The sequence below is a fragment of the Balaenoptera physalus genome, assembly GCF_965194825.1.
Source record: "Balaenoptera physalus genome assembly, chromosome: X".
Taxonomy (NCBI): domain Eukaryota; kingdom Metazoa; phylum Chordata; class Mammalia; order Artiodactyla; family Balaenopteridae; genus Balaenoptera; species Balaenoptera physalus.
In genome coordinates this window covers 49,628,768-49,656,324 of record NC_138903.1, presented here as the reverse complement: position 1 = coordinate 49,656,324, position 27,557 = coordinate 49,628,768, and the positions used below count along the sequence as shown (strand labels likewise).

Genomic DNA, 27,557 nt, shown 5'->3' with positions numbered 1-27,557 from the left:
AGCCCCTCCTCGCCCTCTTCCTTCAGTCCTTGCTAAAGAAACCCAGCTCAAGACCAGCAAAACTACCCCCATCGCTGCCAAGGACTAGGAAGCTGGAACCTTCGAGCCCGAATTTGGCCTTGCCCACACTGAACCCCTCTCTGTCCCTACCACCCCTCTTGAACCCTGCATGTCTTCCCCTACCCCGACCCCGTCGTTTTGTTGCTGAACCTGAATCCCGCCATGTTGTCATTCCTGACCCCGGCCCTGGTACCCGCTGCCATCAGCCTTTTGGTCCCTGTAGCTGTCTTTGCCGCCTCTGTCACTTTCCCAGTGGAGTCAGTATTCAAAGATTTGGAATGCGAACTCCTCAAATCCGCAGAAAGAATCCAGCTTTGGCAGAATGTCCTATTAGGTAATTTTGATGTCCTTCAAAAAATATCCCATATTTAGACTGTCTTTACAATGCTATGGTACCATTTGGCCCTCCTGCCTTCATGGCAGGAAGATGTGTCTGTGCTAGTGAAGTAACTTGCACTTTTAGATAACTTATAAGTGCTCTAAAAAGCAAGCTATTTGCTTGATTCAGTATCAGGAGAGAAAAAAAAGTGTTAGGCAAGTATTATATTATTTCAAGAAAATATGAATTTCTGTTTCAAAGATGTAATGACAGAAGAGTTGCCTGAAATTGGCCACAAGCACTTGAAGCCTTTTCCCAAAAAAGATTCTAAAAGTGACACAAAAGTTGGAGAAAAGTGATTAGTAGCGTCCTTCAAACTGATCCCCCCCCCCAGTCAAGTACATAATTTTGAAGCATATTTAGCAGAAGGGATAACAGTTAAAAGGCAGTTTGCCTACTGATACAGAAGAACTGTGGGTTCTTGAAGAATTAGAGAAAGGAAGATTTGATAACTAAGTTTGACAGAAATCCTCATACTGTGTTTAAAGATGAAGAAGAGGATGAAATCTCTTCAAAGGAGAAAGGCAGAGAAAAGAGGCATGTAGACGTTACGTAAAATAACCGACTTTCTTATTCAGACAGTTCTCAAACTGAGGCTACAAATGTAGGGTGCAGGATCAATGGATGATGGCACTAGCTTAGATTAACATAATCCTGTGCCATCCATATATTTTTCTCATTCTGCTCAACCTGAAAGTTTGGGTTCAAATAAATACAGGAAAAAATATCACTTACAAATTCAATGGGAAGGCAGTGGCAAGCAAGCATAAGGGAAAAAACATCTGTATTAACTATATACCAGGTCTGACAAATACCAAAGCACCTACTGACATTTACAAAGCTTTCATTTATGTGGTGAATGGTGAGCATCACCCCACTTCCCCAACACTGATTTTGAAGACTCCCAAAGGAAAGAATAGTTACAACAGTGCAAGCACTGCTGCTGGCATCAGTGAATAAGGATGACCTCTGGAGAGCAGTAACCATGAAGAAGTCACTTTAAGTACCATGATAGTGGTGAAGAGGAAAAGCAAGAGCAAGAAATTCTTCCAAAGGAAGATCTGCCTTCATCTGAATCATCTGAGATAACTGAAGAAGTGAAGTGTCATGCCCAGCCACTGCTTTTTCCAACTAGAGCAGAAAGAAGGTTCAGGAAAAATGGAATAGAGGGTTTCAAAGCTTAAAGGTGCAAAGTTGCAGGAGAAAATTCAGGTTCAGTTCTGAAAATACAAGTCTGTGTTGTTGGAAAAATTAAAAAATAGACATATTACATTATTAGAAATGTAGTTTGTGATAAAATTAGTTTTGTTAATTTCACAAAGGGCTCTTTAACTTATGTGTTAATTTTGAATAAAAAAGAGAAGCAAATGTTGAATACTTATAGCCAGAATATTTTATTAATTCCAAGGTATTCTGTTAACTTTGTTTGCCTAATGATACAGAAATAGCATCTACAATTATTTTTTCAAAGAATACTGTTTAAACATTGATTTTGCAACTCAACCTTAATATACAGTTTTGTATGAGCTATAATATACCATTACAAAAAATGTAAACTTTTCAACTGATTTACAACTCTATTGAATTTATTGCTTTTGTATTTTACAGGCATTTTTGTAACTCCATTATTGAAGGTTTTGCAACTAAATGCATACTTAAAAATCTAATATATTTTCTCCCGGATATTTCTTTAACGATATACTAACATAAAAGGCAGAAAGCAATGCTTGAATCTGATAAAGGAAACTACTTGTATGGAAAAGATGTTAAAAAGAATTTTGAAGTTAGAAAGCCAAATGCTGAAATGCTTATTATTGTTTGTTTTTATTTTTAGTAAACATCACTTATACCTCCTAGTTCCTAATAGCCCACAAGACAAAGTCGAACACCTAAGTAGTACAGGAAAGACCTCTTGCCTACCTTTCTTGTGACTCTTGTCCCTAACATAACTAAGCCGCATTGAACTTCCTACCATTCCCCCAAACACTGCATTTTCTTTGTTCACACTGTTGCTTCTGTAATGTCTTTTCTCTAGTTTATATGCCCATCAAATCCTTATTTGTTCTTCAAAACTAGCTCAAAAGGTATTTCCTTTAAAATGCCTTTCCTAGGAAAAAATATCTCCCCATTTTCATGGCAACCTTGTACATCTATTTCATTACATTTATATTACAAATATCTGTTTATATGTCTGTCTCCCACTAAACTCAGCACCTAAGATGGACCTTGACACACTGATATTTCTTCAATAAAGGTCTGATAACTGAAAGAATGGAAAGCAAAGTTTTGTCCTCAAAAGGCTTGGGCTAATACAGGCTCAATTCAAGGGCTTTCAATATCCAAACTAAAAGTAGCTGCTTGGAATTATTTGTCAGTACTGGAGTTGGATGGCAACAGAACAAGGCTGAGAAGTCCAGGATCATAAAGAGAAAAGTAAGGCCCTGAAGGGTAAAATGGGTCACCAAAAAGGTGATATAGCTGACGAATGGTAGAAGGGGGACATTTGAATCTTCAGGCTTTGAACATCAAACCCAGTTCTCTTTAAGCATATACACCTTCACATGGCATTTGAGACTCTCGAAGGCCTGGATCCATCCTGCATTTGAGGCTTTATACTCCACCATTTGCTTTCATGTGTCAGCATACTCTCCAGTAAACAGAATTCCTTTTTTCATTCAATATGCCCTTCCCTCCTTAACTTCCATGCCGTTGTTCCTAGGATTTCCTACTGTGCTCAAAATGCAGAACAACTGCCACTGCCCTTATGCAACTTTCCATGCTTTTGCCTCCTCTGTATCCACCTCTCACTTTATTTAATACCATCCTTATAGCAGTAGTTAAATACAGGCTTGGCACCTACCAGGTGGGGTAAGCTTAGGGATTAATGAGGGCCAATCAGGGCATAGGTAGGCACAGTAAGGATGGCAGTGTTCCAGAAATGGAGCAGTGGTTGTTCAAAGGTCAAAGAGGGAGGTCATCACATGTGGCTGGCTCATGCACTGTTGAATGCTCTCCCTCCTAGCAGAGGCTAAGGCACGAGTCTCCTCCTGAAAGCGGCGGTGTCCCTCCTCAGTAAGCCTCCAGAGTCCAGACCTTGTCCTTGCATTGGACCCATCCTGAAGGCTGACTGGCGCCTTCTCAAAGCTGCCCAGGAAGCAGAGGTTGTGGCGGATGGTGTTCTTCCAGCCACCTGGAGCTGTCCAGAAAAAGGGAAAATGCTGTTTGGTGAAACTGTAGATCTCTTGCACATTGAGGCCACATGGGGGGCTGTTTCTTAGTGCCAGAGCAATTAGGTGTCTGTAATTGAGGGGTGGCCGGGGCCAGGACTTCCTCTCCTGGCTGTCGCCTTGCCATAGCTTCTGGCTCTGGAAGCACTCCCCTTTGTTTGGGGATTGGAGGGCCACAGAGGAGTTGTTATCTTGTTCCTCAGTCTCCTCTTCTGTGAGCTCCCAGTCACTTGGGGAAGAGGTGAACCGCTTCTGTGGGGGAGACTGCTTGCTGCAGGAAGATGGCAGGGACTCCATCACTGTGGCCTCTGAGCAGTTAGACACTTCATCCTTTGGGAGTAGCTGAGGGGAAGGATGTATGCTTGCCAGATCCTTTTTCTCACTGGGCTTTGGGGCCTCCTGGCTGCCAAGGGGGCACACAATGTTGGGATTCACCCACATCCACAGGTTGAGTTCAGAGTTAGGACTATCTTTTTCAGGACTGAGTCTCCTCTCTTGAGGTACTTTTGGGGTCTCCATTACTCTGAGTCTGTATTTGGCAAGGTTCTGCTCAGCTAAGGGGCACTGGTCTGTGGTGCAAGGCAGGAAGAACTCATTTCCCATGTCCCAGTCCAGCAGCCCTGGGACCTGGCCATGGAGACTGCACCAGAACCCAGGATTTTTTAGTTTTAGATCCATCTTTAGTGGAGAGATAGGTGGAGAGAGACTTCCAAAAGGACAGAGGTCTCTGAGGCACTTCTCAAAGCCCTTGTTGAGCCACCGGTTTTGATGCAGTGTATCTCATCTAGAGAGTTTATCAGAAGGCTGGATAGAAGTACTGGAAAAGGGGGCACCAATGTCTCATTGATTAATGGTTAGACTTGGAGAAACCCCAGTGTTCTGGAACAGAACTCAAAACAAAGAAGTAACTAAAAAAGAGCTTTTTGGCAGGAAAACAGTTCAAGGTGGAATTCCTGAGTTTTCACTGGAAGCAGGGAGTCCCCATATGAGGACCTACAAATTTTGAACTATGTGCAAACTAAGGTGACTTGTATAACAGGTGCTTGTCTGGCATATCTTTCAACTCTTGCTGAGTTCATTTAATGAAGGAACAAACACGTGCACAGATCAAATTATATTTTGAGTCATTCTTAAATGTTTTAAAAAATCATTTCATTTTTAAAGTGCCTTTTGTCAAGTGCTTTCAAATAGATGATCTCAACTGATTCTCATGACAGTCCTGTAAGATAACATAGTGGGTATTATTAACCCCATGTTACAGATAAGGGAACTGAGATCTACATAATAATTCAGACTACGTATCTAAGTAAGTCGCAGAGCTAGATCCACAGCCTATGTCTTCCGACCCTTTTATTATACCCACTTAATCACATTCAAATTACTAAATAAAGGAAGCAGCAAAATGTGTAACCTGAGTTTTAGAGTAAGATGGTATTTATCAGAAGATAATCTCTGTTAGTCTCAAATCCATGCTAGAGATAAACTGTGCCATTTTCAATCTTATTTTGGGAAACAGCTGACTTCCCTCTCTCAGGTCACTTTCTCAGGAACTGAGTTCTGAACTGTACTCTGAAGACAGTAGGCTCAAAGTTTAGCCATGACATGCAAGTTCCTTAAAGCTCCAGAGTTTGACTTTCCAGTAAGTTCATCCCAAGGGCATTCTTAGGAAAAACAAAATGGGACAGCTTAATTTAACTGAGTCTGCACAAAATCCATCTATAAAGTATGTGATTTTATTAAAACCATCACATAGAACTATACCTCAATAATATCCAGCAAATATCAATGGGAGCTCTTGGGGGACACACTAATCCCCCTATTGTTTCCTCCCCACTCTTGTCCTATTCTACCCCAAATCATCCTCCATACAAACAGTCAGATTGATCTTTCTACTGTATAAATATAAAAATTACTAATAATAACAACATCAACTGCTAATACTTATTGAATTCTCTAAGCACTATATGTGATTTAACTCATTAATCCTCAAAACAACCCTATGAAATAGGTACTCTTGTTATTCTCCCTTTATAAAGGAAACAATATAAGATTAAAAAAACGTAAGTCACACAGATTGTAAAAGTCAGAGCTGAGTTTCAAATCCAGGTAGCCTGACAGTGCTTTTACTCACTGTACTATAATCTCTTCTGTTTCTCCACTCCAACATAAAATCCTATGACTTAATGCAGCATAAAAGGCCCTCCAGAATCCCACATCTGTTTACCTTTCCAGGCTAATTAATCACCTCAGCTTCCTTCCTTCATAATCACCTCCCAGAAACACTGAACTTCTGGGATTTTCACCACACCTACCCCCATCTTTTGTCTATGTCCCTTTGCTCAAGTCGCCACCTCTACTTGGAATGGTCTACTCCCAATTGCCTTGGCTTGGCTGATCCCTACTCATCTTTTAAGACTCAGGGACGCTTTCTCTAATAAACATGCTGCTTCCACCTCCCCATAGAGAATTAATGGATCCCCTTCCCAGTTGGGGACTGACCAGGGCAAAGCAGGGGACTAATCCTGAAACATTCAGCTTATTATGACAACCCCAGAGAGCCTGGCAGCATCTTAGCTCTCAGTAGTTCTTTATCCCATAAGTAAGGCCTCTAGTGTTGTACAATTTCTCTTCCATCTTCACCAGGGAACACAGTCTAATCTTAAGACTAGTAAAACTAGGTCATCACTGTGTATTTTATTTCTTTAAGCCTCATTAAAACATTTAATATGTAGGTATTGAGCATCTACCATGTTACAAGCAGTATGTAATATGTCTAGCAGATGAATAAGACACAACTCAAGAGGATATCACAGCTAAATAGAGGAAGACAGACAAGTAAAGAGAAAAAACACAGTGTGATGAGTGCTAGACACTATGCTAGGAGAGCATAGAGAGAGAAAACCTAACCCAAATGATAGGAATTAGAAGGGCTCCCCATAGGAGGAGTTGCTTGAGCTAAAGCTTAAAAGGTATGTTACACAGGGACAGAGACACGGGGAATAGGCTAGCACATGCCAACCAAGGACTTGGTACCTTGTCTCTTAAGTGTGCTCCATAAAAAGAGGCCAGAGCATTTTGCATATGCTGTGGAAAAAATAAACTCATATTTGTGGGTATCCTGTTTTCTAGGCTCCTACCCACCCCAAATGTTGATACAGGCAAAAATGTTAGTGATTGATGAAACTGCATCATACGCAAAGTAGGGTACACACACACACACACACATATTAATGGCCCAACAACAGCAGCAGTGGAAGTAGTACGTTTGCCTGCCATCAATTTTCAAAAGCATTCCTGCACCCAGACTTTGGTCCCCACTAAAAGAACTGGTAAAGAAGGTAGTTGATACATGTTTGGGGGCAGGAAAAAAATCAGATATGTCTAATAAATAAATCCTCTTGTTACAAAGAAGAATGCTTTCAAGCACGTCAGAGGCAGTGTTAAAAGGATGGACAGTCAACTTAAAGGGGCTCCTGCTACCAAACTGTGACTTTTTGATGCATATATTATGATTAATTAAAACTGGTTTAGTCTTTAAAGGGCTATGAGTATATAATGATACCCAAATTTTTAAAAGAGGTAATTGTAATAAAAAAGAGCAAATATTTAAGTTTTCTTGCTTTTACATAAGAAACTCTTCAAATGCATGCATGATTTTTTTTTCATTTTAAGTATATGTCTATTTATAAAGTATAGATATGTACTTGTTTCTATTGGAGTGTAGACAGGAAATAATACATAAGAAAAAATGAGTAAGCCATATGTTGTTCTAGAAAAACAGGTACCATACGAATGGGTAGTGTGTTTGTTTGTATGCTGCCTGAGCTGTTTTCCAAACCATGCACCCTGGTCCTGGGGCTGTGTAAATCCATAGCAAGTACCTCTTTCTAATTCATACAGAGGAGCCATCCAGTCACCATGTGCCCACAAATTATATCCTGTCAGAGACAGCATCTTTTTTATAATTCACACATAGACAAGCAGTCATGTATATCAAGAACTGGTAAGATAGATTAATCTAGCCCTGATGGTCAAACATAATAATAGCTCCAATAGGGTATTGAAAGATGATTAACAATATAATGTTAAGAAGAAAACTTCGCACCAGTCAGAATGGCCATCATCAAAACATCTACAAACAATAAATGCTGGAGAGGGTGTGGAGAAAAGGGAACCCTCTTGCACTGCTGGTGAGAATGTAAATTGATACAGCCATTATGGAGAACAGTATGGAGGTTCCTTAAAAAACTAAAAATAGAGCTACTGTATGACCCAGCAATCTCACTACTGGGCATATACCCTGAGAAAACCATAATTCAAAAAGAGTCATGTACCGCAATGTTCACTGTAGCACTATTTACAGTAGCCAGGACATGGAACCAACCTAAATGTTCATTGATGGATGAATGGATAAAGAAGATGTTGCACATATATACAATGGAATATTACTAAGCCATAAAAAGAAATGAAATTGAGTTATTTGTAACGAGGTGGATGGACCTAGAGTCTGTCATACAGAGTGTAGTAAGTCAGAAAGAGAAAAACAAATACTGTATGCTAATGCATATATATGGAATCTAAAAAAAAATATGGTACTGATGAACCTAGTTGCAGGGCAGGAGTAAAGATGTAGACATAGGGAATAGACTTGAGGACACGGGGTGGGAAGGGGAAGCTGGGGCGAAGTGAGAGTAGCATCGACATATATACACTACCAAATGTAAAATAGATAGCTAGTGGGAAGCAGCCGCATAGCACAGGGAGATCAACTCGGTGCTTTGCGATGACCTAGACGGCTGGAATAGGGAGGATGGGAGGGAGGCTCAAGAGGGAGGGGATATGGGGACATATGTATGCATATGACTGACTCACTTTGCTGTACAACAGAAACTAACACAGTATTGTGAAGCTATTATACTCCAATAAAGGTCTATTAAAAAAAAGTGTACAGGAAATAGTTTCTTAAGGAAGCAAGACTGACAAGACAGTGTCAGGTGGTCTCCTTTGGTCTCCTCGGGCTTAGGTTAAATTCGGCTGGTTGTGTGTACATTGAATGTAACACAGGCAAGAACATTTAAACAACCAGTCTGCAGCCTGAGGAAGTCCTTCTCTGTGAAGCAAAGTCCCAGTCCATGGTGGATGCCGTGAGCAGCTGTGACAGGTCCTCTGGGCTTGAAGTTCTATCAGAACCTGGGTCCCCTCTGAAGTGGGGAGAAGCAGAGCAACAGGAGCAAATCTTGGAACATGCACACCTGGCAGGAGCCACTGGCCTTGCCCTACCTTATGTCCTATTCATACAAGGGGGTTGGGACCTGTTCAATTCTCTATTTTAAGCCACACTGACTTCATTATTATTATTGAGTCTTATGGCAGCTAGCAAACTCTTTTTGTTAATTCAGAAAGAAGATGTCGTGTACAAAAATCACCTTATCTTAAGATGTTTTATTCTAGATTTGGTCAATTCACATTCTATTAACCACCCTATGGGTATAAATTGGAGTTGACATCTAAACATACACAGCACACTTATTATTCTGAAATATTTTAATGTTAATTACCACATGGAAAAAATAATTTTTTCCAGTTCCAAGCTGCTATTGTCTTGAATCTTTGTCTCCTACTTGCTCACTAGAATAAAACACCTTTATTGTACCCTGCAACTTCATCAATTGCCCCTGGTTTCCCTGGTTTCTGTCCAAACCAAGAGGACTAGTAAAATCTCTCATTGTGGTCACATTTCCTATGTAACCTACCTGATTAAGATAACTCGTCTGTGTACATTGAACACTATATATGACCAACTTTGTACAATGTCATTGCTTATTAAATACTCATCTAATAAATGAATGACAGATGGAAAAAAAAATTAAAACTGGTACACACATACACACACACACCATTATAAACAATGGTTAAAAACAAGCCAAAACAGGATGGAGGAAGGTTTATAAGACACACAAACAAAAACACATAAGGAACTCTGACATATCAATAAGAAAAGGACAAACAACCCAGTATAATAGGCAAAGGATATGAAAAGGCCCATTCAGAGAAAAAAATAATCTGAATGGTCAATAAACACAAGAGATGCTCAACCTCACTTGTAATCAGAGAAACGCAAATTAAAACAAAAATAAGATGTTATACACTGTCAGATTAATAGTATTTAGTAAATTTGAAGATACTTAATATTTACTACCTGAGAAATCTACTTTTAGGTATATATTATAGAAAGTCTTAAACATGTGCATACTAAGAAACATAAATGAACAGCACTGTATGAAATGGTAAAACAAACAAAAAATAGGTAACAACCTAAATATCCATAGCAGTTTGAAAAATAATATATAAATTTGGGTATAATCATTATAATGGATTACTCTAATATTAGAATAATGAACCAAAGTTACACATATCAATGTCGATTAATTTCAAGAGTATAATTTTGACTGAAAAAGTTGCAAATAAATATATACTGTATACCATCATTTAAATGAAAATTTTAAAACTGCAACACAACACTACTTAAAGTATCTAGATTCAAAAACATGTAGAGAAAGTTTAAAACTATGCAAACAGAGAAAATAAAATAGGATTAGGGAGGAGTATACAGGGAGTTACAACCGTGTCTGTAATGTGGGAAAAATAAATCAATTATGAGACACCAATTCACACCCATCATTTCAGCAAAATTTTAAAAAATTATATCAAACTTTGACAAGAAGGGTAAGGAAAGGAAACATTCTCATCCACTATGTGTGGGAATGTAAATTCGCGCAGCCGTTTTAAAGGGTAATTTGTCAGTGTTTATTAAAAGTTACGGGCTTCCCTGGTGAGGCAGTGGTTGAGAATCTGCCTGCCAATGCAGGGGACACGGGTTCGAGCCCTGGTATGGGAGGATCCCACATGCCGCGGAGCAACTGGGCCTGTGAGCCACAACTACTGAGCCTGCGCATCTGGAGCCTGTGCTCCGCAACAAGAGAGGCTGCAACAGTGAAAGGCCCGCGCACCGCGATGAAGAGTGGCCCCTGCTCGCTGCAACTAGAGAAAGCCCTCGCACAGAAACGAAGACCCAACACAGCCAAAAATAAATAAATAAATAAATAAATTAATTTTTAAAAAATGTTACAATCTGACTACCTTAAGATTCAGCAATTTTTACTTTTATGTGTGTACCCTAGAAAATACTTGTGTGCTTAAGGAAAACTCATGTAAGAGAGTGCTCCACATAATATCACTTGGAATGCTGAAAAATAGCTAAATGTTCATTAATACAGAAGTAGGTGAATTAAATACCGTAAAAGCCACTCAAAGGAATACTATGCAGCTTTTATGAAGAATAAATTATCTGTAAGAAGACTGAATTCAATCCAGAATTGTTTGATGAAAAAAATCAAGTTGTAGAAGGTTATGGTAAACTACGGTTAACCAGAGGGCTGCCTGTAGTGAGAAGAGGACCCAGGTGTAGATAGTGATGACCAAACGCCTACCTGTAGTGATGAGAAGGACCCTGATGTGGCAGAACTGATCAGAAGACTGCCTATAGAGAAGAGAAATACCTACTATTATAGTGACACTAGCTCGAAAATCAGCCAATGCAAAAACAAACACACGTGTAAGGCGGAGCTCTCCACGCGTCTTTCTGTACAATGAAGAGTTTCACGTGAGCAAACTGTCCCGTGGAAAACAGATGTGGGTGGAACTAACTGGAAGCCTGCCAACAGAGACAGACCCTAGAGTGAGCGAGCTACCCATAAGCCTGCTTGTATGATGAAGAAGACCCTTACATGGGGAAGGCTATCCATAGATTGCCTTTAAAGAGGAGAAAAACACTTACTATGGGCAGGCGTAACGAGAAGTCTTCTGATAGAAAAATAAGACCCTAGTGTTGACAAAGCTGAGCATAGGATTGCCTACATGATATGAAAGGCCCTGGCATGTATTGAGATAAAAGAGAACTGTTTGTAGAGAAGGATCCTGTCATAGTCAGAGGTAAGCCAATTGAGAAGAGAAGAACTTTTGTACGATTGCAACTGCCCAGACACCAGCTTACACAGAAGAGAAGGACCCTGGTTTGCCAGGGTATGACTAGAAGCCTTGCAATAAAGAATAGAAGGAACCTTGGTATGGGTGGGGCTAACGAGAGGTTGCCTATGGTATTAAGAAGGACTTGATGTAGATGGGGCTGTCCAAAGACTTACCTGTAATGATGAGAAGGACACTGCTGTGTTTGGAGCTGGTGGAGGTGTTTGACTATATTGATAATGAGGATTCTAAATTGTCTGACGTATTAGGGGTCTGTTTGAAAAAAAAATGAGGAAAACCCCTGCATGGTGGAATAAAAGAGAAGCCTGACTCTCATAATAAAGAGAATCAAAGATGGTCATGGCAAGAAGCTTACAGATGGAGAGTTATATGCTTCTCTGGGGACTGGGTGTTAAATAATAATGGAGCAGCAGTCTGGACCTGGTTCTATGGAAGGAGCAGCTCTGGAGTGGGTAACCCCAAGGTCTGGTTGGGGAGTTGTCTTCAGGTATACCAGGAAGGTGGGAAGAGGACCCATTGGGTGAGAGACGTAGTTAAGGAGTGTAAATCTCTATGTGTGACTGGGATAGGCATAGAAATGTGCAGAGCAGAAGTGAGGCTCCTTATAGAAGAATGACTAGAGTTTAAGAGAAAATACTCCTGAGTTAAATAAACAGTTCAAATAACAATAACCTAAAATTCCACATGAGGATAATTTCTGTTAAAGTTACAATAAAGACATATAAGTGCTATTTAACATCAACAAATTAACAATAAGATGTCTACTTCCTGTAATAATAGGCATAATGAGAAGATGAGGGGGAAAATCTTATATAAGTGGGGGTTGTCCAGATTATGTGGGGAGCAGTTCAAGGCCAAGTTTGTGTAGGTGGAGACTGGCTTAGGGAGTAAGCATCCTATTTTGGGCAGGATATTATTATTCTTGGTTAACATACTAACCATGAAATCTCCCTGCAGGGCTCTCTTCAGCCCAAGACCACAGCATGTTTCTGAATGAAGATTTATCCCTTACAGAATTGATCCCCTTAATATAATTTTTAGTTATAGAGTTCCCAGATTTTATTTGACTCTGAGGTTCCTCATCAAGACTCTTTTGGAACAGAGACATATCTCAGCCATCCATTAAGCTCAGATGACTGGTTCCCCAAAAGAGGGTGTTGCTTACATCCTGAAGGAATTACCCTCCCTCTGGGAGTGGAGCCACCTACATTCCTTCTGTGAATGTTGTTTACACTCAATCACTGCTTACATCATCCTCCCTTTACAATGGGGATGTAATTACACTCCAGCAAAGAGCGTTCTGATCTTACTCTAACTAATCCCAGTCCCCCACCACCTGACCGCCGACCATCCTTGGTCCTGTATGCGAAGAAAGAATTGAACAGCAGAATCTGGAGGTCACCTTCATATGGTCAAATAAAGATAAAAGGCCAGGGCTGAAAATCATCCCACAACAGGGCATGCCATCCAGCTGAGGGAGGAGGGGTGGGGATGAGGAGGGTGGGCGAGACTTTCCTTCCAACACATTTAGTGTTCTTGATATTGGCAAAAAACCAGGAACCAGCTTCTGGGCTTATTCTGAGAAAAATATATAAACTGGTTTGTGAGGTGATAACCTTGATAGGGCAGAAAATGACTCAGTTTGTTTTGTATTAACTGGATAGTCTTTAAGTATTTTGATGAAAATACTCAAAGGTCAAATTGGTAGAAACTGAATGATTTACATAATTTCTTTATGAATTTGATATAATTTAGAATTAGTAAAGGAAACATTAAAAAAATTTTACACATGTAGTTTGTATTCTGTTTTTACAATTTGGAGACAGTTTGATTTTGTGATTTTAGGGGGCAATTTTATTTCTATCCTATTATAAACCATATATTCTCATTCTTATCTCTTATGATATATACATTAATTTCTTAATTTTAAAAATGGTTGGCAGTGAATTTTACCAACCACCAAATCATTACTTTTTAACGCTTATGCACTTGATGTTGATTAGTACACTATTTTTTCCCTTTTTTGGCAATGTTATACTAAATTTTTCATGTTTCATATAGACATTTCCTAATAACATCATTCTCCCCTTTCAGAATTGACCCAGACCTTGAAGGATAGTTCCCAGCCTTGTTACAGCTGATTCCCTCCCAAGAGTCAGCCTATCAGTTCCCTCATCCCTTTGGATATGTACATGAAGGAGTTTTATGGTAAACAGACAATTGGTAGCAGTCAACAGCCATAGGAAATCAAATACCAAAGCTCACTAGCATCAAATAGCAGGAGATATCAACTATGTCAGGGAACAAGTGGGACTCGCTGAACCCAGAGCATCTGACACTGCACATTAAGTAGTGAGGATATGGCCCTTGCATGTACTAGAGCTATGTCTTTCTGCAGGTATAAAGGTCTGGTCTGGCATGGTTTGAGAGGCCTTCTATGCATAGATTTTAAGTGCTAAGATAGAAGTCTTTTAAGAGGAATATGTCATTAAGTTAAGTAGAAAACTGCTAGGAAATTGTCTTTTAAATATTGTTCTGTGGTTTTTATGAAGTATTTTATAAAATGTGGGAAAGAGTTTCAATTTTTTGTTTATATATCTTTTCTCTTTTCAGAAGTAGGAGATTTTTTGTCTTTGGTCTTTTTGGCACATTTTTATTTGCATTATATTTTAGAAGTTTAATTTCTCGTTTGATATTTTAGTTATATTTTGATATATTTTTATTTGCCTATTAATTTGTTTACTTACTTATTAATTTATAATTGCCACCATAAACCTACTAACCAGCCTGATAATTAGAACATTAACAGAAACTATTATCTGCCTACGATGACCCTCCCCCTCATACACTATGTCCCTTGCCTCCACCAATCCAAGGTATGTTTATCCTGAATTTTGTGTTATCATTCTCTCCCTTTATTTTAAAAATTGAGATGAAATTCACATAACATAAAATGAACAAGTTTAAAATGTACAAGTTAGTGGCATCTAATACATTCACAATGTGTGCAGCAATCATCTCTATCTAGTTCCAAAACATTTTTATCATCACGAGTGGAAACCCTATACCCATTAAGCAGTCACTCCTTAGAGTGACTCATAGCCTTGCCACTCCAACCTCTTTGGCTCATAGCTGTGTCACTCCAACCTCTGTTTCCATCATCACATCTCCTTCTCTCCCTCTGTTTCTGTTGGCACGTCACCTTTTCTGACTCCGAGCCTCCTGTTTCCTTCTTATAAGGACCCTTCTGGTAACAAAAGGCAGAGCTTGATAATCCAGAATAATCTCCTCATCCAAAAATCCTTAATTCAATCACATCTTCAAAGTCTCTTTTGACATGTAAGGTAAGATATTCACAGGTTCCTGGAATTACAATGTGGACATCTCTGGGGGACAATTATTCAAGCCTAACAGAGTTGGCCTTCTGGCCTCCAAAGATTCATGTCTATCTCAAATGCAAAATACATTAATCACACCCCAAGTTTCCCAAAAGTCTCAAAAGCATCAACTCAAGTCTAAAATATCATCCAAGTCTCAACAGCACCTAAATTTGGTATGATTGAGGCTCTGGATATTATCCATCCTAGGGCAGAATTTATCTCCATCTGTGGACCTATGAAACTGGAAAAGAATTTTTATCTGATTCCAAAATACAATGGTGGAAGGGACATAGGACAATAATTATAGACATTCCCATTTAAAACTGAAGAAAATGGAAGGATAAAAGAAATCACCAGTTTTGAGCAATTTTGAAATCCAAATGGGCAATCAATCTACATTAGTTTTCAAGGATGATTCAAGATGGGAATCATTTTCTGTGGCCTCATGGATCTAACTTCTATGTCTATGGCTCCACCCTCTAGGCCTGTGGCTCTGCCCTCATTGCCACATTTTCTTTTACATAAAGGGTCACATGTGTTTTTAGCTGAGTAGTTTTTTCAGCCTGTTTTCTGCCTATCGAATTTTGGGAGTCCAAGACTCCCAAATTTTATCCTGTATCCTATTCAGCCCCGGATGACAATGTGTCTGCTGGTATAACATTATTAATCTCAAGAATTTTGTGATTTACATGTGTATGTCACAGAGAGCCACTGCCTTAGACAAGATGCTCTTTCACAGATTTTTTCCTGGATAATTCCTTCTCTATTCCTGATTTCTGCTGTGATAGCTGAGGGTATTCATGAGTCTGAGGAAAAATTTCTTCAAAGAGCTCTCTGTGTGATTGAATACTCTGACTTTCTGATATTTTTAAGGCATAGAAAAAGGTTTTCCAGCTACACTCTTGGCTTTCTCAACAGTGGACACTTTATCCTAATTGTATCTCCTATTTTTATTGTCCTTTGTAATCTGGATAGGCTGAGAATTTCCAAATCATCAAGCCCTGGTTCCTTGAGGCTGAACTGGTCGCCCCTCAATTTACACTTTCCTCTCTCATTTCACTATAAGCAGCAAGAAGAAACCAAGCCACACCTTGAATAATTTCTTTGGAAATATCCTCAACTAAATGTCCAAGTTTATTGCTTACAAATTTTGATTTCCACATAACTACAGGATGTGATTCAGCTAAGCTCTCTGCCACTGTAAAACAAGAATCACTGAACAAAGTTTCAGGATATAAAATCAATACACAATTGGACAGAAAGCATTTCCTCTAAGATCAGGAACAAGACAAGAATGCCCTATTTCACCACTTCTATTCAGTGTAGTACTGGATATTCCAGCCAGAGTAATTAGACAAGAAAAAGAATTAGAAGACATCCAAATTGGAAAGGAAGAAGTTAAATTATCTTTGTTTGCAGATGACATGATTTTATGTGTAGAAAATCCTAAAGATTCCACAAAAATGTAGAACTAATAAATGAATTCATTAAAGTTATAGGATACAAAATCTGCATGCAAAAAATAGCTGTGTTACTATGTACTAACAGTGAGCAATCTGAAAAAGAAAGTAATTCCATCTACAATAGCATTAAAAAGAAAAAAACTTAAGAATAAACCTAACCAAGGAAGTGAAAGACATGTGCACAGAAAACAAAAAATATTGCTGAAAGAAATTAAAGAGGACATCAAATAATTGAAAGACATCCCTTATTCATGCATCGGAAGATGTCAATAATATCTGTATTAGGGTGCTCCAGAGGAACAGAACCAACAGTGTACATATACTGCCTATCTATCTATCATCTATCTATCTATCTATCTATCTATCTATCTATCTATCTATCTATCTATCTATCTATCTATCTATCATCTATCATCTATCTATCATCTATCTCTCTATCGAGAGAAAGAAGGGGAAAAGATTTAGCTTAAGAAATTGGCTTACACAGTTTTGGAGGTTATGCAAGTCCCAAATCTGCAAGGTAGACCAGCAGGCTGTAGACCGAGAGAAGAGTTTCAGTTCCAGTCCAAAAGGAGTCTTCAGTATAATTCCTTCTTGCTTGGGGTAGGTCAGTCTTTCTCTTTAAGGCCTTCAACTGATTAGGTGAGTCCTGTCCAAATTATGAAGGGTAATCTGTTTAACTCAAAATCTAACAATTTAAGTGTAAATTTCATCTAAAGCATACCTTCACAGAGACATTTAGAATAATTCTTAATCAAATATCTGGGTATTGTGGCCTAGTCAAGTTGACACATAAAAGTAACCATCACATTACCCAAAGTGACCTACAGATTCAACACAATCTTCATCAAAACCCCAGCAATGTTTTTGCAAAAACAGAAAAAATCCATCCTAAGATTCATAGAGAATCTCAAGGGACCCTGAATAGCAAAAATAATCTTGAGAAAGAAAAACAAAGTTGGAAGACACACTTCTGGATTTCAAAACTCATTACAAAGTATGTACCACATTTAGTTTATCTATTTATCCACTGAAGGACATTTGAGTTGTTTTCACCTTTTGGGTACTATGAATAATGCTGCTATGAACATGTGTGTACAAATAACTGTTTGAATCCTTTTTTTTTGAATTTTTTGTGTATATACCCAGAAGTGTCATTGCTAGATTATAAGGTAAGTCTATGTTTAATTTTCTGAACAACTACTATGGAATTTTCCACAGTGGCTGCACCATTTTACTTTCCCACCAGCAAAGCACAAAGAGTCTACTTTCTCCACAACTTCACCAACAATTTTTATGTTCTGCTCTTTTTAGAAAAATAATAACCACCCTACTGGGTATGAAGAGGTACGTCATTGTGATTTTGATTTGCATTTCCCTACTGATTAGTGATGTTAAGCATCTTTTCATGTACTTATTGGCCATCTGTACAACTAAATTGAAGAAATGTTTATTCATGTCCTTTGCCCACTTTAAAAATTGGGCAATTTGTTTTTTGTTCTTAAGTTGTAGGAGTCCTTTATATATCCTGGATATTAATCTATTATCAGATATAGGATTTGTAAACATTTTCTCCAATTCTGTGGTTTGCCTTTTTACTTTGTTGATAGTGTCCTTTGGTGTACAAAGTTTTCCAGTTTGTTGAAGTACTATTTATCTATTTTTTTGGTGTGGCCTATACTTCGTTGTCATATCCAAGAAATTGTTGCTAAATCCAATGTCATGAGGCTTTTCCACTGTTTTCCTCTAAGAGTTTTATAATTTTATCTCTTATGTATAAACCTTTCATCCATTTTGAGTTAATTTTTGTATATGGTGTTAGGTAAGAGTCCAACTCTATGTTTACATGTGGATACTCATTTTCAAAGCATTATTTGAAAAGTCTCTTTCCTCATTTAATTTTCTTGGCACCCTTGTTGAAAAGCATTTGACCGTATATATAAGGGTTTATTTCTGGCTCTCTGTTGTATTCCAAGTTGATGTGTCTGTCTTTATGTCAGTACCACACTCCTTTGATTAGTATAGCTTTGTAGTAAATTTTGAAACCAGGCAGTGTGAGTCCTCCAACATTTTTTTTTCAAGATTGTTTTGGAAATTTAGATTTCCTTGCTCTTTCATATGAATTTTAGGATGGAATTTTTATATTTCTGCAATAAAAGTCATTGGTATTCTGATAGGGATTGCTTAAATCTGAAGACTGCTTTGGTTAGTATGGATTTGATAACAATATTAAAACTTTCAATCCATGAACTTCACCAAGGTTCTGTTTCTCTGAAGAACACTGACTAAGACAGATGCATTACATTGCTTGATTTTCATATGTTAAACCACCCTTGCATTCCATGGATAAATCTCACTTGGTCATGATATATAATCTTTTTGATATGTGGCTGAATTCAGTTTGTTTGTATTCTTTGAGGGTATTTGCTCAATATTCATAAGAAATATTGATCTGTAGTTTTCTTTCTTGCACTATCTGACTTTAGTATCAGAGTAATGCTGGACTCATAGAATGAGTTAGGAAGTGTGCCCTCTTCAATTTTTTGGAAGAGTTTGAGGAGGATTGGTGTTAGTTTTTGTCTAAATGTTTGATATAATTCTCCAGTGAAGCCATATCTGGTCCAGGGCTTTTCTTTTGGGGGAGGGTTTTAGATTACTGTTTCAATCTCCTTACTCATTATAAGTATAGTGAGATTTTCTATTTCTTCTTGATTCAGTCTTGGTAGTTCGTGTGTTTCTATATATCTGTCTATTTAACCTAGATTTTTCAACATTTTGCATAAAATTGTTCATAGTACCTACTTACAGTCCTTTATTTCTGTAAACTTAGTAGTAATGTTCTTACTTACATTTCTGATTTTACTTCTATGAATGTTGTCTGTTTTTTAAGTCAATGTAGCTATTGGTCTTCAATTTTATTGATCTTTTAGAAAAAAACCCAAGTTTTATTTTTATTGATTTTTCTCTAATGTTTTTGATTTTTTTCTATATTTTATACCTCTGTTCTAATCTTTATCATTTTTATCCTTCTGCTAGCCTTGAATTTAGTTTGTTTTTCTTTTTCTTTCTTTTCTTGAGCTGTAAATTTAGACTGTTGATTTGAGATATTTTTCTTTCTTTTGTAAGTATTTATAGCTATAAATCTTCCTCTAACTACTGCTTTGGCTCTATTTTATAAGTTGTCATATGTTGTGTTTCCATTTACATTTGTGTTAAGATATTTCCTAATTCCTTTTGTGACATCTTCTCTGATCCATTTGTTCTTTAAGACTCTGTCATTTAATGTCCACATATTTATGGACTTTCCAGTTTTCCTTCAGCTATTGATTTCTAGTTTCATTCTGTTGTCATCAGAACAGATACTTTGCATGATTTCAATCGTTTTAAATTTATTGAGCTAGTTTGTGGCCTAACAAATGGTCTATCCTGACCAATTCATAGAATGTTCTATATGCTGTTGAGAAAAATGTGTATTCTGCTGTTTTGTGGTGTATTGTTCTATACATGTCTCTTAGCTTCAATTGGTATATAGTGTTGCTCAAATCCTCAATTTCCTTATTGATATTCTATACAGTTGTTTGATTCATTTTGGAAAGTGAAGTATTGAAGTCTCCCATTATTATTTTGAATTGTCTATTTGTCCTTTCAATTTTGTCAATGTTTGTTTCATATGTTTTGGAGCTCTGATGTTTAGTGCATATATGTTTATAATTGTTTTATGTTCATGGTAAACTGATTTTTTCTCAATATATAGTGTCTTTCTTTGTCTCTTTTAACAGTTTTATACTTAAAGTCTATTTTGTCTTTAATTACTATAGCCACTCCAGATCTCTTTTTGTTGCATTGAATATCCATCCTTTCATTTTCAAACTTTATGCGTCCTTATAGCTAAAGTGAGTCTCTTGTAAAATGCATATAACTAGATCATGTTTTTAGTAATCTGTTCTACCTTTTGATTGGACAGTTTAATCCATTCACATTTAAAGAAATTACTTATAGGGAAGGACATACTATTGCCAGATTTGTTAATTATTTTCTGTATATATTATAATTTTCCCCCAGTTTTGCGAGATGAAAGGAGTTTTGGTGATGATAGTGCACAACAATGTAAATGTACTTAATACCACTGAACCATACACTTAAAAATGATTAAGATGGTAAATTTTATGTTATCTGTATTTTACCCTTAGTAAAAAAAGAGAATTATGATAATGCCTGCCTTTTAGGATTGTTGTGATGATTAAATGAGTTTTCTGTATGTCCTATAGCTTTTTTGTCCCTCATTTCCTCCATTATGGCCTCCCTTTGTGCTTGGTTGATTTTTTTTGTAGTGACATTTTGTTTATCTTCTCATTTCCTTTTCTGCATAATTTATAGATATTTTAATTGTGATTGACATGGGAATTACATATAATATCTTGCAGTTACAATAATCAATTTTGAATTTGATACCAACTTGACTTCAATCACATACAAAAACTCCACTCCTTTACAACTATACCATCCAAATTTATGTTATCCCTAATAACATCTTTATTATTGTGTACCTATTAACATAGATTTATATTTATTTTTAATGAATTTGTCTGTGTTTGAATTTGTCTTTTAAGTCCAGTAGAAAATAAAAAGTACAAATCAAAATTATAACAGCCCTTGTTTTTATATTTGCTAGTGTATTTACATTTAACAGAGATATTTATATTTTCACAGGGCTCTGAGTTGCTGTCTTATTCTTAAAGAGGTGTTTTGAGAGATAGAGAGTACTTGGTTGATAGTTTTTCTTTCAGCACTTTAAATATATCATCCCACTGACTTCTGGCCTCCAAGGTTTCTGCTGAGAGATCAGCTTATAATCTTATTTATGATCCCTTGACAAGTCTCCTTTCTCTTGATGCCTTCAAGACTCTCTCTTTGTATTTGTCTTTCAACAATTTGATAATATGTCTCAAAGTGGATCTCTTTGGGTTTTTTCTACTTGGGGTTTCTTGAGACTTGGATTCCTAGCTTCACATCTTTCCTCAAATTTAGGATATTCTCTGCCATTAAATCTTCAAATGGCCTCTCTGCACCTTTCTCTCTTCTCCTTCTGGGACACTCATAGTGCATATATTGATCCATTTGATGATGTTCCATAAGTTCCTTAAGCTCTGTTTCCTTTCTTATTTCTTTTTCTTTCCATTCCTCAGACTCAGTAATTTCAAATGCCCTATTTTCAAGTTGGCTGATTCTTTCTTTTGCCTGTTCAAGGCTGTGATGAACGACTTAGTGAATATTTCAATGCAGTTATTGTATTTTCCAGCTCCAGAATTTCTGTTTTGTTTCTTTTATGATTTCTTTCTCTTTGTTGATATTCTCATTGTATATATATAGTTTTCCTATATCCGTTTAGTTCCTTGTCTGTGTTTTTCTTTAGGTCTTTGAGCATATTTAAGATAGTTGTTTTAAAGTCAAAGACATTAAATCTTATGCCTATGTTTCTTCAGGAACAGTTTGTTGCCACATTATTTTTTTTTATTTGAATGGACCATGTTTTACTGTTTGTATGCTTTGTGATTTTTAAAAGTTGGGCATTTAAAAAACAGCCACCTCTCCCAGTCTTTGCAGACTGGCTCTGTGCCAGGGCAATCCCTCACTAATTAGCTGAATGTGTTCTGAGTCTTTGCATCAGCCTAAGGGGAAAGCTTACAGTCTTCTCAGGTCTTTTCTGAGCATGTGTCTTTCTTGAGCCTCTATGTGGCTTTTTTGACTCCCGCCATATACATAGATGCTTTTAAATGTCTTGATTCCCCAAAGAGTTTCCCCTACCTTGGTTTCTCCTTGGAGGCTTAGATGATCTATTGTATGTCGCTACATATAATCTCTTGCCCCAGGTGTTTGCAGATCTTAGTCTCCATGTAGCTTTCCCACGCATTTACTGCATCTCCCTACCTGATATCCAAATTAGACAAAACAGAGACAAGTCCTTCAGGCAACCCCAAAACAGGTTAGAACATAGCAAATGAAGTCTGCTCTGCTCACCAATCTGGTTTAAGGGAATGAATTGGGAATTGTTCTGCAGCTTTCTCCACCCCACACCAGGGAGGGGTGGGGCAAGTGTGAACAAAAATACTGTAATTTTGAATATAGCTTTTCCTTGATTGACTAGTCCCTTGCTTGTTTCCCTTGACTATTTTCCAGAGCTCCTATAAATTACGTCTTTTTTGTTTGTCTCCATGGGAGAACAAGAGCTTGGAGCTTCCTACTGTGCTCTCTTCTGACATCACTGTCCATAATTATTTAAAAAAATCATTTTATGTTTAGTCAATTGTAGATTCCCATGCAGCTGTAGGAAATCATAAAGACCCTCTGTATACTTTGCTAAGTTTCCCCAAAAGGTAACATCTTATGAAACTATAATACATTATCACAACCAGAATAATGCCATCACACGGATCCCTCATGTTTTTCTCTTATATCCAAACATACTTTTCTCTTACCCCCCACCCCATCCTTAACCGCTGGCTACCACAAACTGTCCACCATCTTTATAATTTTGTCATTTCAACAATGTTATAGAAATGTCTTCAAACAGTATGTAGCCTTTTGGTATTGGCTTTTTTCATTCAGCAAAATTCCCTTGAGTTATATCCAAGTTGTTGTACCAATTAATAACTTATTTCTATGTATTCTGAGTAGTATTCAATAGTTTGAGTATACCAGCATTTGTTTAACCATTCGCCTTGTTTCCAAGTTTTGACTATTACAAATAAAGCTGCTATACATATTTGTGTATGTTTTTGTGTGAAAATCAGTTTTCATTTCTCTGGAATAAATGCCTAGGCATGAAATAGTGGGTCCTATGGTAGTTTCCTGGTCAACTTAATAAGAAACTGCCAGACTGTTTTCCAGCATAATTCCAACATTTAAATTTTCATCAATAATATTTGAGTTGTACTGCTTCTCTGTATCATTATCACCATTTAGTGTTGGCATTATTTTCTTTATAGCTATCTGATAGGTATATAGTAACCCCTCATTGTCAGCTTTTTAAATAACACATATATTGAGACATAATTCACATACTATACAATTCACCCATTTAAAGTGTATGATTCAATGGTTTTTAGTATATTCACAAAGTTTTGCAACCATTACCACAATCAATTTTGGAATATATTCAACAACACAAAAAGAAATTTCATACACATTAGCAGTCACACCTCCCCCCCCCCCATTTCCACCACTCACCCTCACTCCAGTTCTAAGCACTTTCTTTCTGTCTCCATGGATTTGGAGAATTCTGAACATTTCTTATAAATGGAAGCATATGAAATGTGGTCTTGTGTGTCTGTTTCTTTCATTTAGTATAACGTTTTAAGGTTCATACATGTTTTAGCATGTATGAGTACTTCATTGCATTTTATTGTTGTAAAATACAAATAACATCAAATTTACCATTTTATTCATTTTAAAATATACATTTCAGTGTCATTAACAGCAATCACAAGGTTGTGCAACTATCACCATCACCTAGTTTCAGAACTTTTCATCAACCCAAATGGAAGCCCTGTAACCATTAAGTAGTCATTGCCCATTCTCCTTTCTCCTCAGCCTATGGCAACCACTAATCTACTTTCTGATGGGTTTGCCAATTCTGGATATTTCATATAAATGAAATTATTCAATATGTCGTCTTTCCAGTGTCTGGTTCTTTCACTTAGCATGTTTTCAAGGTTCATCCATGTTTTAGCATATACCTTGTTGCTTTATATGGCGGAATAATATTGCATTAAATGGATATACCATATTGTGTTTATCCATTCTTCCAATAATGGACATTTAGGATGTTTCCACCTTTTGGCCATTGTGAGTAGTGCTGCTATGAATATCTGTGTACAAGTTTCGTTCAAACACTTGTGCTAAATTATTTTGGGTAAAAACTTAGGAGCAAAATTACTGAGTATAAGGAAATTCCAAGTTTAATTTACTGAGGAAGAGCTGTTTGCACAGTGGTTGCACCATTTTACATTCCCATCAGCAATATAGGAAGGTTCCAATTTCTCCATATCCTCACCAGCACTTATTTTCTGATTTTTAAAATAATAGCCATCTTAGTGAATGTGAAGTGGTATTTCATTGTGGTTTTGATTGCATTTTCCTTAATGAATAACAATGTTGCATTTTTTCATGTATTTATTGGTTATTTGTATATCTTCTTAGGAGAAATATCTGTTTAAGTCCTTTCCCTATTTTTTAATTGGATTGTTTCCATTTTGTTCTCTTTTGCAGCTTATGCTTTTAGTGTCATATGTAAGAATCCATTGCTAAATCCATAAGTATTTACCCTTATGTTTTCTCTTGAGTTGTATGTTATGTTTCTCCCTCATATTTATAATTCTGATTCATTTTGAGTTACTTTTTTTATATGGTGTGAGGTAGCAGTCCAACTTCATTGTTAAGTTTTGCATGTGCCTATGCATTTGTGAAGAGACTCTACTTTCCCCATTGAATGTTCTTGGAAGCCTTATCAAAAATCAATTGATCATATGGGACTTCCCTGGTGGTCCAGTGGTTAAGACTCCATACTGCCAATGCAGTGGGTGTGAGTTCAACCCCTGGTCAGGGAACTAAGATCCCATGTGCAGTGTGGTGTGGCCAAAAAAAACACAAAAAACAAAAACAAAAACAAAAAATCAATTGATCATAGACATATGGGTTTATTTCTGGAATCTCAATTGTATTCCATTGGTCTATATGTTTATTTTTACGTCAGTACCACACTTTTTTTTATTACTGTAACTTTGTAGTAGGTTTTGAAATGGGAATTTTGATCCTCTAGTTTTGTTCTTTGCCAAATTGTTTTGGCTACTTGAGATCCCTTGCAATTCAATCAGAATGTTAATATCAGCTTTTTTATTTCTGTAAAGAAGCCATTGTGATTTTGATAGAGATAGCATTAAATATGTAGATTACTTTGGGACGTATGACCATCTTAACAATATTAAGTCTTCCCATCCACGAACATGGGATATATTTCCATTTACTTAAATATTTTATTTCTTTCAGCACATTGTGTAGTTTTTAGTGTATAAATCTTTCATCTCCTTGGTTAAATTTATTCCTAAATATTTTATTATTTCTGATGGTATTGTAAATGGAATTGTTCTCTTAATTTAATTTTCTGATTGTTCACTTCTAGTGTACAGAAATACAACATATTTTTGCTTGTTGATCTCATGTCTTGTAACTTTGTTGAATTTATTAGTGTTAATAATTTTTCATGGATTATTTAGTATTTTCTGCATATGAGGTTATGTCATCTGCAAATAGATATTTTCTTACTTTTTTCTTTTCAATTTGGATATTTGGATGGCATTTATCCCAGGAATGTTAGGTATAGCATTGTTGCTCTTTATCATGGTGAAGAAGTTCCCTTCTCTTCCTGGTTTGTTGGGTGTTTTCATCAAGAAGTGGTGTTGGATTTTGCCAAATGCTTCTTCTGCATCTATTGAGATGATCATATGGATATCCTCCTTCATTCTGCAAATGTGGTGCATTACATTGATTGCTTTTCATATGTTAAACCACTAGCATCTACATGCTGGGCCTCTCAAAAATGCTATACTTAACTTCTTGGGATAAGTCTCATTTGGTCGTGGTTGAACAAACCTTTCATTTTGATACTGGATTTAATTTTCTAGTGTTTTGTTGAATATTTTTGCATGTGTATTCATCTGTCTTTAATTCTTTCTTTTATAATATCTTTGTATTTAGTATCAAGGTAATGCTGGCTTCATAGACTGAGTTAGGAAGTGTTCATATCTTTAATTATTTTTTTGAGTTTGAGAAGGATTGATAATACTTCTTTTTAAATGGTTGATACAGGCTGTGTCAATTTACATTCCCACCAACAGCCTCTATCAACCTTTTTTTTTTTAACATCTTTATTGGAGTATAATTGCTTTACAATGGTGTGTTAGTTTTTGCTTTATAACAAAGTGAATCAGTTATACATATACATATGTTGTCATATCTCTTCCCTCTTGCATCTCCCTCCCTCCCTCTATCAACCTTTTAAAAAGAAGTATTTTCAATCTGTCTCAACTTAGAGTCTGTCATACAGAGTGAAGTAAGTCAGAAAGAGAAAAACAAATACTGTATGCTAACACATATATATGGAATTAAAAAAAATGGTTCTGAAGAACCTAGGGGCAGGACAGGAATAAAGATGCAGATGTAGAGAATGGACTTGAGAACACAGGGAGGGGGAAGGGTAAGCTGGGACAAAGTGAGAGAGTGGCATGTACATATATACACTACCAAATGTAAACTAGATAGCTAGTGGGAAGCAGGTGCATAGCACAGGGAGATCAGCTTGGTGCTTTGTGACCACCTAGGGGATGGGATAGGGAGGGTGGGAGGGAGATGCAAGAGGGAGGGGATATGGTGATATATGTATATGTAGAGCTGATTCACTTAGTTATACAGCAGCAACTAACACAACAACGTAAAACAATTATACTCCAATAAAGATGTTAAAAAAAAAGGTTGATAGAATTAGCCATATGAAGCCATATGGTCCTGGGCTTTTCTTTTTGGGGAGGTTTTTGATTACTAATTCAATCTCCTTGCTAGTAGTAGGTCTATTCAAAATTTCTATTTATTTTTGAATCATTTTTGGTATTGTACGTTTCTTGAAATTCGCCCATTTCCTCTAAGTTATCAAATTTCTTGGTGTACAAGTGTTCATAGTATTCTTTACAATCCTATTCCTTTCTTTAAGGTTGATAGTAATGTCCCCACATTCATTTCTTATGTTAAAACTTGAGCATTCTTTTTTCTTAATCAGTCGAGCTTAAGGTTGATCAATTTTGTTGATCTTTTCAAAGAATCAAGCTTTGGTTTCATTTTTCCCCTAATTTTAAAAAGTTTTATATTTTATTTATCTCTGTTGCAATCTTTATTATTTCCTTCCTTACAGTATCTATTATGACTGCTAATTTATTCTTCTTTTTCTAGTTTC

General features: G+C 36.8%; 1 protein-coding gene across 1 annotated transcript; it reads right to left on the bottom strand.

Annotated features, from left to right (window-relative positions):
- Nucleotides 1-27,125, bottom strand: FOXR2 (forkhead box R2). The gene has a single exon (XM_082445011.1). It carries the CDS (start codon nt 4,342-4,344, stop codon nt 3,394-3,396), a length of 951 nt encoding a protein of 316 aa, XP_082301137.1. The 5' UTR covers nt 4,345-27,125; the 3' UTR covers nt 1-3,393.
- Between the last annotated feature and the right edge of the window lie 432 nt (nt 27,126-27,557).

What these genes read in the sequence shown, in the direction of transcription:
- FOXR2 (XM_082445011.1), bottom strand. Translation starts at nt 4,344, where the DNA reads ATGGATCTAAAACTAAAAAATCCTGGGTTCTGGTGCAGTCTCCATGGC.